This window comes from Leishmania infantum, chromosome 32 (assembly GCF_000002875.2).
Source record: "Leishmania infantum JPCM5 genome chromosome 32".
Lineage (NCBI taxonomy): Eukaryota > Euglenozoa > Kinetoplastea > Trypanosomatida > Trypanosomatidae > Leishmania > Leishmania infantum.
This window is the reverse complement of record NC_009416.2, coordinates 381,093-395,039: the sequence shown is the minus strand read 5'-3', so window position 1 is coordinate 395,039 and position 13,947 is coordinate 381,093. Positions and strand designations below refer to the sequence as shown.

Below are 13,947 nucleotides of genomic sequence, written 5' to 3'. Positions count from 1 at the left end.
GAAAGAATATCAAGATGACACCGAGAGCCTCTAAAGAGTTTTTCGGTTTCCCATCGGGTACGCTTCTCCTCTCCCATGGCTCCTCTCTGCCTTCACCTCTCTGTCTGCTAATGTCGCCGTTTGCATGCTCTGGAGGAGCTGTGAGGGAGAACAGCGTTGATGCCCGTTTCTCCAGGACATTGCTTCTTGTTTTATCATGCCAAGGCTTGGGGTCCCACTGAAGAGGCGAGAGAGCACGGTGAATCGAAGCACGGCGCGTCTGTGCGGCGGGTTTCCTTGTCGTTTTTCACGGCATGAACCACTCCGAAGGCTATCCATGGCCTTATCTGGTCTACACCCCAGCAGGGGCTACAGACAACGCCCGTGTTCCGGCAGTGACGTCACCAGTCAGTCCAGGATCCAGTCGCACAGCAATGAGAGAGAGAAAGGGTCGGGTGAGCAGGAGCAGCCGGAAGCCGCGGCAGCTCCGCGTTGGGTGGAAGAGAGGCATCGCAGCACCACTCACATCTCTCGCACGGCTGCCTCTCTTTCTCTCGTTTCGTCCCCCCGCTCTGCCCCCCCCCCCCCCACATACACACGCGACCGCATTTCGATGATCTATTCTTCCACTTATTGCTGAATTTTTTCGAGTCCGCACGCATGGTGATGTGTTGCCCACGTTACTGATCGAGAACTCCTTGGAGTGCCTTCATGCTGCATCAGAGAGCTTGGCGGCAGCCGATGCCCAAACGTCAACTGCGATAGCGAGGGAACAGAGCCCTAGAGAAGCCGCCATCACACGGAAATGCCTAACTCGACGGAATAGACGTACGCTAGCACCCATGACACGACCGTCTCTATCTATCGCCGGCACTCCCGCTTGTCTTTCACACTGCCACCACAGAAACGGAGACACACACACACACGCGCACAGAGCAACTGACAAATATCAAGATGAGGAGAAGCGAAGACGTCCGCACTCACAGAAAAAAAAGAAGAGAAACCCAACAAAAGACTCCAATAACACCACAGAAAAGAAAAAGAGAGACGAGGAAGAGAGAACAACTAACGCACGCATACACGCACACACGGGAGCGCACAAGCAGAAGAAGCGAAACAAAGAAGGTCTTGGTGACAGAAAAGATAAAAGAACAGTCAAAGGACGTGCAGAGGCACTCTCCATGGGAAGCGAAAAAGATGAAGAAAAAAGAGAGTGAAAGGCGACACACACACACGCACGAAAAAAAAAGGAGGCAGAGACGCATCGGAGCAAGCAAAGCAGAACGGGGGCACGGGAAAGGAGCGTATGCGTGCCCGCCACAACAAATGAAGAGAGAGGTATTTTGGCGGTGGAGATGGTCGGCCTCAAAAGCGAGAAGCAAAAAAAAAAACGTCGCTATGAACGGGGTGGCCGTGGAAGTATTGGGGGAGTGGGGGGGGGGGGTAGTACAGGAACGTGCACGCAACCATTTATAGCACGCTCACATATGCAGCCATACAAGTTCCCATTGCGCATAAAGCACATCTTTGCGTGTGGGTGCTCATGTGCCGTTCTTTTTTTTCCGTTGCGTGCGTCTCCCTCTCTGCGTTCAACGACAGGCAAGCGGGTAAAAGCGCAAACGCCGCCGAAAAAAAAAGTGTCACACAAATGGAGGGTGGGACCGCATCGTAAGAGGAGGGAGTGGCACGAGGGAGGGAGAGGGTGAAAAACGGATGTCTGCTCTGTGCAGGCGCTCAAGAGGGCAACAGAAAAAAAAAACGTGCACGCTTTTTTTTTCTTTGGGAGGTGTCTGTGTGTGTGGGTGGGTGGTGGGGGATGGGGGCGTTTGTATGTATTTGTGTTCTACTGTTCAATATGGAAGACGAGATGAAGGCCAAGGCAGAGACGGTCTCAGAGCATGCCACATATCAAAGATTTGCCATCGTTGATGCGCACGGTCCGCATGGAGGGACGGAAGAAAGGTGCTGAAACAAAAAAAAAGAGGACATCATGCAACGTCCACAGAGCCCTGTGTAGCACTTTGGCAGCCACTGCCTGGGGCCTACCCCGCACATCACCCGTCCGCACCTTCCCTTTCTCCTCCCTCCTCCTCATCCGCATCTTGCGACTCACACACGAAAAGGAATCTACCGGCGCAATGCAAAACAGGAGAAGACATACACAATCAGTGTTATCGGCAACCGCAGTGAAGACAGAAATGAAACAAAAAAAATGAAAGAATCCAAGTGCTATGAAGACAAAAAGGCAAAAAAAAAAGGAACAAGGCCAGAGCGACACATGAGGTGTTCACCAACAGCCCTTCAAGGCGGGCAGGCACTTACAGAGAGAAGTTGAAAAAAAAAACGAAAATAAAGCAGCAACGGGCTAGCAAGAGAAAGACCTCGCACCGTCGATGAAGGTGAGGAAACGAGCACAGAGAGCTACGAGGGGCCTTCCGTTGGTTTCGTGTGTGCGTGTGCGCCAGTTGAGAGCTAACAACAAGAGGAACATATGTATTTGTCTGTGTGTCTGTGAGTGCATGCACAGAACACACGCACAATACGGAAACAAAAACACTCAAGGGAAAAAATAAATGCTGACATTTGAGTCATTCACACCCTTAATCCCTTTCAGCATGGCCACGCGCACACACACGCACGCCTACGCATACGCAAAACCAGGGGCACTCCCTCATCGGTCCCCCCGGGGTGAGAGCCACTCCCGCTTAGCAAGAAAGAAACAGAAGAGCTGCGAAGAAGCGCAAAATAAAAAAAACGTGATCAATGATGAACAGATCACAAACGAGGTGAGCAAACGCCCCAGCACCGAGGTAGCACCAGGCTTGCTATTCGTTTTTGTCTGTGTGTGCACGCATACCTTTTCTTTGCTCACGAGGCCTTCGGCTGCTCGCACCATCCCCTGAGCCCCCCAAGTGGAACTTCAGGGCCAGTGAGGTCAACGTAGATGGTCCCGTGTACTTACCAAAGCATTCGACCATGTTGTTCTTTCCATCGGAACTGAAAGAGAGAGTGCCAAGAAAAACGGGAGACCGATGTCAGTCGCCATCTTCTCGGCGAAAAGCCTACCGTTCTTTTGCTTTTTCTTCATTTCCAACCAGCAGAATAACGAGAAGAAGCGGGAACGCGGCTCGATCACAGCTGCTGTCTGTGCGCTGAAATGTTTCCGTTCATTTTTTTTTTGGATGTCTCTCCCTTTTTTGGACGCTGGCTGAGCCACAACGGAGAAGACACCTCAAAACGGGAGGAAACAGCGGCAAGGAGAAGATGGCCGAGCCACAGACACTCATAGACAGACACCTACACACACAACAAACAACAACACACACACACAAAAGCTGTGGTGATGATAACGAAAAGGGCGGTTAAGCCCCGGAAACGGCGAAAAACAAAGCACCACTCGGAGTAACAACAAAAATAATAATCGCGAAAAAAAAAGGCCGGATGCATGTGCGTGTGTGTGTGTGTGTGTGTGTGTGTGTGGTGGCGAGGACACACAGAGAGAGGCTTCGCAGTGACGACCAAAGGCAGCGTCGACCTACGTCGCACAAACTCAAAAACAGTACTTGCAAAAAAAAGCAGTCTTGGAGGAGGCAAAGGGCTCCAGGCTTTAAAAAAAAATGAAGAAAAACGTCGGCTTCAGAGGAGAAGTGCGAGAGAACCCAAGAGGGATCATACGTAAATGCACACATGAAGGTGTGTGTTATCTGTCTCCGCTTATTATTATATTCAAGGGAGCGGTGGAGTTTCACATGTGTACGTGTGCGTGTGTCTGTGTCTGTGTGGCTGCTCGTGCCTGCACCGACGCGATAGGATAAGCCCACTGATGCGTGCTTGCAGGAAGAAAAATTCATCGAAAGCGCCACCGACACCGCCGGAAAAATAGCTGGTACACAGTGCGAAGCTCGATCCAGACGGCCAATGGAAGGACAGCGTCGAGGGACAAAAAGAAAGGTAGCGCATGCGGTCACATGGAGAACGGAAAACACACACACACAAAAGGTCTGAGAAAAAAGTCGCAGCATTCAAGGGAAAACGAAATCACACAAGACGGGAACCTCCTACACGGGTAAGCAAGAGCGAAAGAAAACAAACAGCAACCAAAACAAAATGACGAGAGCCACGAGAGAGACCATGACAATGATGACATTAGACCGCACGCACGGTCATTCACACAAGAGAAAGAAAGATGGAAGGAAAGGAAAAGGAGGTACACAAAAGGAAAAACCGAAAAGCAATGAAGAAAGTGGTAAAAAGAAAAGATCGGCAACGTACACGCAAACGCACAACATACTACTCATCAACGCTGGTGATGGTATCGTCAGGAAAGATGGCGCGTTCGGGTGTATACGTAGTTGTGCTCGAGTGCATGCGTTTGCCTGCGTAAAGTTGCTGTCGTGTTTCCTTTTGTATTTGCGGCGTATGCTGGTTTTGCGTTCCAGTGCGTGCGCATCTCTATGTGCGTGACCTCTCTCTGTTCATCCGCGATCGTCTCCGAATCCTCTTTCGGTCATTGATGCTGCCCCTCCCATTCAAACACACACACGCCTCAACACTCCCCCGTGTTGTTCAAAAGCGCAACGGAAAACTGAGAAGAGGCTTCAGCCGAGAATGGCAGCGTAAACGAAGTTGACGAAAGAGAGAAAGAGAACAACAAGGAAGTCGCCGCGACGGCGTACAGCGCGCACACAGACACACACACACACACTCACACAAACAGACAGAGAAGCGGAGTTGATACCGGGGAGAGTGGAGCGAAGGAAGAAAGATGAGAGAAGAGAAAGCCCCTCCCTCCAGACAGTTGAAACGAGGGAGGAGGGAGCGGAAAAAAAAAACGACAAAAGGGGACACAGGTGAGGGGTTACATTGAAAAGTGGCCGCTGACAATTCTCTCGCACTCAAGCACCCGAAAACCCTGGTTCACGTATCCGCCACTCATTCTCGGATGGAGAGCGAGCTTGGAGGACGGGGAAACGAGGCGTTACAAGCGCAGTAATGTCATCAATCCCAGAACACACTCACGCTGAGAACGTATCGATGCTTACAGTGGCAGAAGCGCACTTTCGGATGCTCGTGAGCACGAATGAACGGCGCATATACAGAGAATGTAGAGAACAAACAGCCAAGGCGACTTTTTCCTTTTTGGTTTTGCGTTGGTGCCTGTGCCCAACGCCATTTTCCATTTCAGTCACACGCTGCACAGAAAAAAAAAACAAAGCAAAGGCAGGAAGCCAGTGAAGCAAGAGAGGATCGGAAAGAGAGACCAAGTCGTGGAGAATGAAAAGACTCGGAATAGGACGGAAAAAAAAAAGAAAGCACCAAAGTACACATGCACGCACACACAAATGAACGCTCACTCACAATACTCGCAGACTACAGGGAAGAGAGCCGAAAAAAAAAAGAAAACCACACGAGTAATAGAAACAGAGAGGTGACAAGCGACGGATAAGTACACAGAAATTTCCATACTGTGCCTGAAGTGAAGTTGCAAAACGTTTGAGGAAGAGAGAGAAATCAAACAAAACGAAAAAAAAAACACAGAAAAGGCAAAGTCGGGGGGAAGAGGTGGGGGAGAGAGGGGGGGGATGATGTGTGCCAGTTTGTAGTTTCGAAACGACAAGCAAGTACAACAACAAAAAGACGATCATTAAGGAAAATCGATGGCTGAGAATCACACATGCGCCGGCACACGCATGTATACACATAAACATAAGCTCTATGTATATTTTCAAATCAGAACGGAAAGCAAGACCAGTTAATCAAGTGCGGATGTCCAAGAGTCCGCGACCAAAAAAAAAATCGATGGCAAAAATCAAATTTGTCGTCTGAACCGGCCAGCAGTACAGGAATCACTGCGTAAACGTTCTTGACACACACGCGGGCCTTCAAAACATCACCGAAGGCTAAAGGGCGCTCACAGACACCCGAGAACGAAAACGGAAAACGAAAAAAGAGAGAAAGACGCATGCGCAGATTTGCATGCAAATCTTTTATTTTAGCGTGCATCTACGCGCGATTAATGACAAGATGAACAATGAAGAGACGTGAAAGCATAGACGCCCAACACCACCACACCAAAGGTATAGATGTATGTGTATGTGTGTATATGTATGTATATATAGATGTATATAGGCGGGAGAAGAAGACAACTTGAAGGCACAAGGACAGCTACGAAGTCGCAGGGATGAAGACGGAAAAGGCGGTTGATGAGGGGGAGAGAGAGATGTGTGTGCGCACATCCTTTTTTTTGATTTCCAACGAAAGGAAGGAGTTTGAAAGAAAGCAAAAAGCAACACGGCAACGAAAGAGGCAGCGTAACCTGTAAAAATGAGAGACACGCACGCACACAAACATGCCAGCAGATGCAGTTCAGAGCGTGAGCAAGGCAAAGAATGAGAGTGGCACAGAGGGAGGAAGAAAAAGAGGGTTTGTGCGCCTGAGTGTGAGGTTCGCGGCTGAGTGCCGGGCATTTGTGGGTTCAAGTGTTTTGTTTTAGGTGTGCTCAACAGCTTATTCGTATACTTGCGTGCATTTCAGTGGTTCAGCAAAGTCAGTGCCTTCTCTTTTCACTCCCCCTTCTGCTGCCTTCTTGTATCGACCTTCGTGTCCTGGGTATGTGGGGGCGAGAAGGGGGGGCAGCTCTGAACACGCAGGTATGAGCTTGCTTGCCAGCCTATGCTTAGATAGCAATAGAGACAAGTGAGCAAGGTCCAGGTGGGCAAGGGAGGAAGAAGAAAACACGCAGAGACACCGAAAGCCACCCCGAAAACCAGCAAAGCAGCGAGAGGAAGAAGAGAAGGCGGTTCAAGGAACCGGAGGGAGAAGGGGTCATCACACAAGACACGGCACACACAAAACACGCACATGAAACAGAGAGCACGAAAAACAAAAGGGAAGAGAAGAACTAATCTTAGAAGAAAGCTTCACAATTACGAGGCAAAGAAGACATCAGCGAGAAATAAACAACGACAACGCAACAGAAAAACAAGTCGACGACGAAGCAAACGAAAAAGAGCCGTCGCGCACATCACGAGAGTACGGAAAGGACACGGATGGGGAGATGAAAGGGTGAAGAAGCAAGCATGGCGTCCTTATAGGCAACGGAAGTACACACGACTAACATGAAACAACAAAGGAGGGAGAGGGTGGTGGAGCAATGAAAGCAGAGGCAGCGAGAGAGGCAAAGAGAGACAACAAAACACCAAAGAGAAAGAGAGAGATGAGTGAGGGGGAAGTAAATCGCCGAGCCACGCTTTTTATTTCGTGTGTGTGTGTGTGTGTGTGTGCGATGCTGGGGCGTTGTGGGGATTCTTTTTTTTTTGTGATTTACTTTCGTCGTTTTTTTCCTTGTTCGTTTGTTTGATTGCTTCTACCGAAAGCACCAACCCAAAACAACAACAAAAGGGGGAGGGTAGGGGGGACGAACGGCGAGCAGGGAAGCGAGGAAATAAGTAAAGAGGAGCATTACAGAATCCAGCAGCCTGACCCGGAAGGCCTCCGAGCGTACCTTGCCTTCCTTTCACGGTCACTGTCCCTTGTGGTTGGCGGACGAAGTTAACGCGAGAAAAGGGGGGGGGTCGGCGCAGGAGAAGAAGCAACTTCGCTCATAACACACATCGTCCATCTCCGGTCGAGGCGAAAGAGAAGAAAAACAACGACAATAGGTGGAAAAGCCACACAGCAAGCCTCCGAACCAACACGACAACAAGTCTCGGAGGCGCCCTCCCCGAGTCCTCGGATGGTGAGTGGGTGTACCAAAGAAAAAGAAATCACAGAAGACAATGGAAGGGGCACTAAGATGCACGTTGAGCGGCCCAGGAGCAGAAGCATCTAGAGAGGCTAAGAGGCTCCTCAAGCTGCGGGCACACGCTACATCTGCCGTCCTCGCAGCCCGCCTCTGTCAGTTTTGCTACCCGCTTGTTTTATCATCTGCGTACGCGCCTCGCATCACTCCGAGCTACGAGACGCCAGACGCACATTACATTCGCTTGCCGAGTTGCGCACTATCCCTCACTGATTTCATTCTCCCATCTCTCTCTACGTGCCCCTTATCTCGGTGACCACGGGAGAGGCAGAGGAGAAGACCAACACCATGTGCAGACTACAGGCGACCGCCCCAGCGAAGGCCCTCAAACAGAAGTGGAACTGCGAAACGCAAGACTTTACAGTAACGTGTACGAGGCGGTGAAAAACAAACAAACGTGTTCGCCGCTCACGAAGGTGAGGGAACAGAAGCTGACAGAGAACAGTTTGCCGATTTTCCACAGACTCAAACACACAAAGTCATCCGAGAACCAGAACGAAGAATACGCCGTCCCCCGAAAATACGCCCCGTCTACACCCGTCAGAAAGGCACACCTGAAACACAACAACAACAGACAACGCAGCCCACAAGACAGACGCCAGCGAAGCCAAACAGTGTGCTCCCGTCGTAGACCTCATCCACACAGAGAACTAAGCCATGCACCCAACCACGTGACCGCTTATGAAAAAAAAACCCACAAGACAAAAACCGCAAAACCGAAACATGCGAAGAACGAAGGGCACGACACGAAAAAAAAAAACGATAACAAACAGGGAGACAAAGAGAGAAGAGGGACCAGGTAACTTCGTTTCTTCCTACCCATCTACCCATTCTACCGCCGCCAACAGGTCAGCAAGGAAGCCCATATCACGGCCACAGCTCACCCACCCCTCTGCTGCGCCACGGCGCAACCCTGCTCCTCCGCGACGAACCGCGCTGCCGTCGAAGCGGGGCCATGCGGCGAGCGGGCTCTCCGCCTTCTTCCCCGCCTCTCCCTCCCCCCTCACCGCCCACCTGCCGCACCACCGGCGCCACACCGGCCCGGGTGCACCGCATGCCATGATGCAAACGCGGGCCACGTCCACGGTCCTGCTCGAGGGCGGAAAGCGGTGGCGTCCGTCGTGCGGGTGGCAGGGGCTGGCCTAGCCCCGCGTGCCGGGGGAGCCCACGCAGGGGGTGGGCAAGCCGCGGGCCAGGGCCCTCCGAGGCCCGGCCACACACACTGCCTGCATGCCGGGCCTCTCTCCCCTCTCTCGCCCCCCCAGCCGCGGCGTTCCGCAATATGGTGCGGAGACCCTCCCACACCGGGCTCTGGCACACACGGTGGTGCCGTTCGGGGCGCGCTCGTCCTGTCCCCGGCATCTGCGCCGCATCAGCCCACGCGGCCACACGGAGGAGACGCCGCATCCCTCGCACGCATGCGCGTCGGCGTGGGCCGCTGTGCCACCCCCACCGCTGCAGGAATCCAGGGTGCGGACACCTGCCCGCGCGCAGCTGGGTGAGCACGGCCGCCCGTCGCCCCGTCAGCGCAGCAGCCCTGTACGTTGGCGTCGGCGCCGCCCCCTCTCTGGCATGGCCCACTTTGCAAGCTTGTCGGCTTCTGCCCTTCGCTTCCCACGCACAATGGCCAATGACGCGCTGAAATGAGAGACGCGCGCGGCGGGCCAGCAGCCCCAGTATTGGGGCCCGTGCTCAGCGCCGTGAGGAGGGAGAGCAAGCCCCGCAGCAGCAGCGCCCAGGGCTTGTTTTGCTGTGTCTTTGCTGATCCAGCTATCCTCGCAGCAGATCCAGTCCCAAGTTCCACCGCTTACCACCCAGCGCGAGAGCTGCAAGCAAGCCGGCCGCAGCCTCTTGACGCTGTATCGATGAGTGTATTATGATCATTAAGCATCGCGGTCCCTCAAACCTTGGCGCCCGCCTGCAGCGCGCCGTCTGTCCACAGGGAGCACGGCAGCTTCGCAAAGCGGGACTGTCGTTGCATGGAACGAGTTAGTAGGGAAAAAGCGGAAATGACGTCTATGTTCAGCGAGGGCGACGAAGAAAAATCTCTCCAGTGGTCGTGCTCGAAAGGGCCCGCTACGACCGGGACGAACCGCTACAGCAGCGAAACAAGGAAGTTCAAGAGAAAGCGAAAATGCAAACAACCGAAAACAAAGAGAAGTCTCGAAGACACGCAGTGGAGAGAAGGGATCGCAGCGGCACGCAGGAAAGGAATACACGAGGCAGCGGCGCGCGGAGAAGAGACAGAAAGGCAAAGACAGAAAGAAGCAATGGAAGGGTCTCTCCGTGTGCTTGTGCGTGTGTGTGTGTGTGTGTGGGTGGGTGAATCCGTTACGGAAAGGCTGCAGATATGCGGTAGTGAACCCCGACAACGCCGAGGAGGCAAGGGTCATCGATACGTGACGAGAAAGAGGCACGAGGTGCTCCCATGTACGTGGGGTGATGAGGACAGCTGGGATCAACGGGGCACCATTCGAAGGCTACCTAGACACCTGACGAAATCTCTCCGTATGAGTGACTCGTTAGACGAGACGGCGAGGAGGTGGCGCTGGGACATTAGGCAGGGCAGAAGAAGACACCGGTGCACCTGTAGAACGGAATGCTTGCAGATGTGTGCATACGCCTCTCTCAAAACAAGCATGTGCGGCACAAACACACACACACACACACGCCCGCCGCATCGAACTCGATACCAGTGCAGATGCGCCATGTTGTGAAGGAGTTCTGACAAGGTGTTCAATTGATAGCGCGGTTCGCAAGGCCCGCGTCCGTGCGTTGCGACTTTGTGTCCGCGGACATGCGCCGCCCCGTCATGTTCTGTCCGCTTTGAGGCCGGTTGGACTTGATCGCGCAGTTCGCGCATACGGCAATGTGGCCCGACACACACCAGTAGGCGACATCGTTTGGCAAGATGACGCACTGGCATTTGGCGCATGTGCCCTGTTCCGGGTACTGAGAAAGCAGCAGCATCTGCCCACAGCTGCAGTGCTCAGACTGGAGAGCTGGCTGCAGCGTCACGGTGGTCGGCTTTGGAGGGGGTGCGCTCGCCTCCTTGCTCGACGGAGACGTCGGGAACATGTTGAGCTGATAGTTTGGGAACTCGCCGCACGAACGCGAGGCGGCGAGCATCATCTGGTTCGCGACCTCGATGTTGGCGATGCCGCTGTTGCTTAACTGCATCGTATAGACGGAGTTCGAACACGGAGTGACACCACCGGGCGCGAAGAATGTGCCCATCGGCGCGCCAGGCTGAAACCTGCTGCTGCCGAAGAGCTGCGGCAGGCCGTTCACATTGGCCGCCTGGAGGTAGTTGGAGCCGCCAAAAGGAGACGTCGCCTGAAGCGCCGACACATCAAGATGGCCGCCGGCGGCGGCAGTAGGAGAAGCGCCGACCCCCTGCTGCTGGAGGAACACTGGGTGGGAAAGCATGCTCACACCGGGTACGCTGTGCTGCATCGGGCTTAGCATCCTAGTTTGAATCGCAGTATACCCGGTGTTTGGGCTCGTGGCCACATTGGACTTGTGGTTCGAGTGCCGCGACTTCGACTGCGGAGTCAGTTTCTCGAGCACCAGTGCAGCCTTCGGCACTCCACGCAGCTGCTCGCGAGGCATCTGTTGAATGAACAAGGGCAGCTGGGCGGCCTGGTTGTGCTCGACAATCCACACGCAGTTGATATCGCACAACACGCGCTTGGTGAACTCCAAAATCGCCGCTAGGGCGCTCGCGTTGATCATGATGAACGCGCATGTGCGGTCGCGGTTATGGCACTTGACGTCGCGCACTTGTACTATCTTACCCCGCTCATGTCCGATCGCCTTCAAGAGGGCCTCTATGTCGTCTTCGGCATAGCTACTGGGCAGCTGACCCACGAAGATACCAGTGGATTCCTCGTTCTCAATGTGCGGCGGCACCGACTTTTGGTTCAAGAAGTCGCGGAATGGCAGTGAGCGCGCGCAGAGCGGCGGATTTGCGATGCTCGCGTACACGTTCAAGGACGAGAAACTCTGCGATGTATTCTGCGGCGACGATGCCGGGCTCGACGAGGGCGCTGCCCCCATCAAGTAAACGTTGCCGGTGGTGTGATCCACGCCAAGTTCGCGCGAGAAGGATATCGGCGAGTTTGACGCGGCCGGTGCCATGAATCCTGCGATGGGGTGCTGATTGGAGTCAACCGGGAAGCTGGTTAGCGCCGTGACGTCCAGCTTCGGCACGCCGTTGACTTGCCCGCCTGCGGTCGGTGACGTCGCGTTCTGCTGCTGTTGCTGCTGCTGACGCTGGAGTACGACTGCGGGTGTCGGCAGCCCGGCCGACAGCACCACATCCTCATCATCGTCCTCAATGTCCAAAAAGAGGCCAGGGTCGTTGAGCGCATTGGTGCGAAGCTCATCATCGGAAGGCTCGTACATGGCACTCATGGGGATAATCACACCAGGTTCAAAAGAGGACGTTGTTTACGTCGTTGGGTTTCAGGTGTGTGCTGTCTCCCGCGCCTTCTTTCTCTTGATATAACACGCACGTCAGATGTGCTGACGCGTAGGTGTTGTGTAATGGTGGCCACGAAGAGCTGAGTGGTGACGGTGCTCAACAGGAAAGAGGAGGGAGGGAAGGAGGGGGGGGCAGAAAGAGAAGCGTGTGCGTAACAGGCGCGCTTGAAACGAAGGGCGCAGAGACTCACAAAAGCCGTAAACGACCACAGACCTTTAGAAGCAGAACAACACAACAAAGAAAAGGCGCCAAGCAAGATTCACGCAGCGGCAGAGTTTCTACGTGAGGAGCCACCACCACCCCAAGTGCTGTGAGTAAATCTCTCTGAGAAAAACCAGGAAGCAGAGTGAAAACAAGAAAGAAAAAGCTCAGATGCTCAGTCACGTTCAAGCTTGTGTGTGTGTGTGTGTCAATAGAGGTGAAAGGGGAAGAGGGCGATGGATAAGCGCGAGGGCGGCACCTTTGTATGTGCAAGGCAGCGCTTCTGCTCACACTGCACAGCTATTTTTGTTCTTGCCTGTTTTGTTCCAAGAAGAGGAAAAGAGGGGGTTGAGCAATTTCGATTCAACGCAAGCGCAAAGACAGTTCCTGTGCGTCAGAGGGCTAAGAGCTTGCTGTAAGCAACGAGAACAGGAAGAATGACAAGAAGCGTGTGTAGCAGGGCGCAAGACGTGAAAGCGACAAAAAAAAACGGGAACACACCGATGTGCGGATAGCGACGAAAAGACAGAAGACACAATACAGCGACGAAACAAGAGGAAGAGTCCCAATAAAAAAGAAACACAGAGAATGGGGTGTATCTTTGAGGTGAGAAGAAATACACTTCTTGAGGGAGTGGGTGCGAGAGAGACGGAGATGGAGAAGGCGGAGGTACACAAGCAAAACTAATTCACACACGCGCACGCAGAACAACGGCAAGGACAAACTTTAGCAGTGAGGAAGGAACAGAAAGACAACACTGACGATACGCAGACACACAGAGAAATGGTGTCAACACGAGAGCAAACGAAGCCTAATGCGAAGACTACATGCAACAAACAAACATAAAAGGGAAAAGGGAAAAAGGGGGTGGGGCAAGAAAGAAACAACACTGACACACGCGGAGGAGAGGAAGGCACAAACTCGAGCTTGGAAAAATGAGAATGATAAAAAATCCGCACAGCCTTGCAAACAAACAAAAAGAAAACAGCACCAAACTGGCAGAAACGTGGACGAGAGAGGGTATATATATATAGATGTGTGTGTGTTTGTGGGAGGTGGGTGGGTGGGTGGGTACGTATGCCTTATAGATATCCTTTCTAGTGGCTAACCACGCGCGCGCGCAGCAAACGAAAAACAAAAATCGAAGAGAACGAGACACAAAAAAATGCAAAAGACAAACTACAACGTGACACCAACTAGCGAACGACAGGCAGAGAAACACGTGCAACGGGACAAATAGAGGCGAGGTATAGGGAGGGGCGGGGCTGAAGTAGAAAAAAGTGTCTATGTGCAAGAAGCGTTGGATACTTTCTTTAAAGCGTCTGTGAAACTGCTCGAGCCGGCCGCGGGAAAGTCGCCTCTCTCTTTTTCTCTAAAACCCTACGCACACGCGCGCGAGGGAAAAAAAATTCAATAGTGAAGACACACACACACGAAAAGCAAGTCCTCTCTGTTTTTTTTCTCTCCAGTTGAGCAGCAG

General features: G+C 53.0%; 1 protein-coding gene across 1 annotated transcript; it reads right to left on the bottom strand.

The window, feature by feature from the left end:
- Positions 1 to 10,516: 10,516 nt before the first annotated feature.
- LINJ_32_1030 (conserved hypothetical protein) lies at positions 10,517 to 12,196 on the bottom strand (the record flags this gene model as incomplete). The annotated part of the gene is made up of 1 exon (XM_001467746.1): positions 10,517 to 12,196. The coding sequence occupies one exon, from the start codon at positions 12,194 to 12,196 to the stop codon at positions 10,517 to 10,519; it is 1,680 nt and encodes a 559-aa protein (XP_001467783.1).
- Positions 12,197 to 13,947: the final 1,751 nt, after the last annotated feature.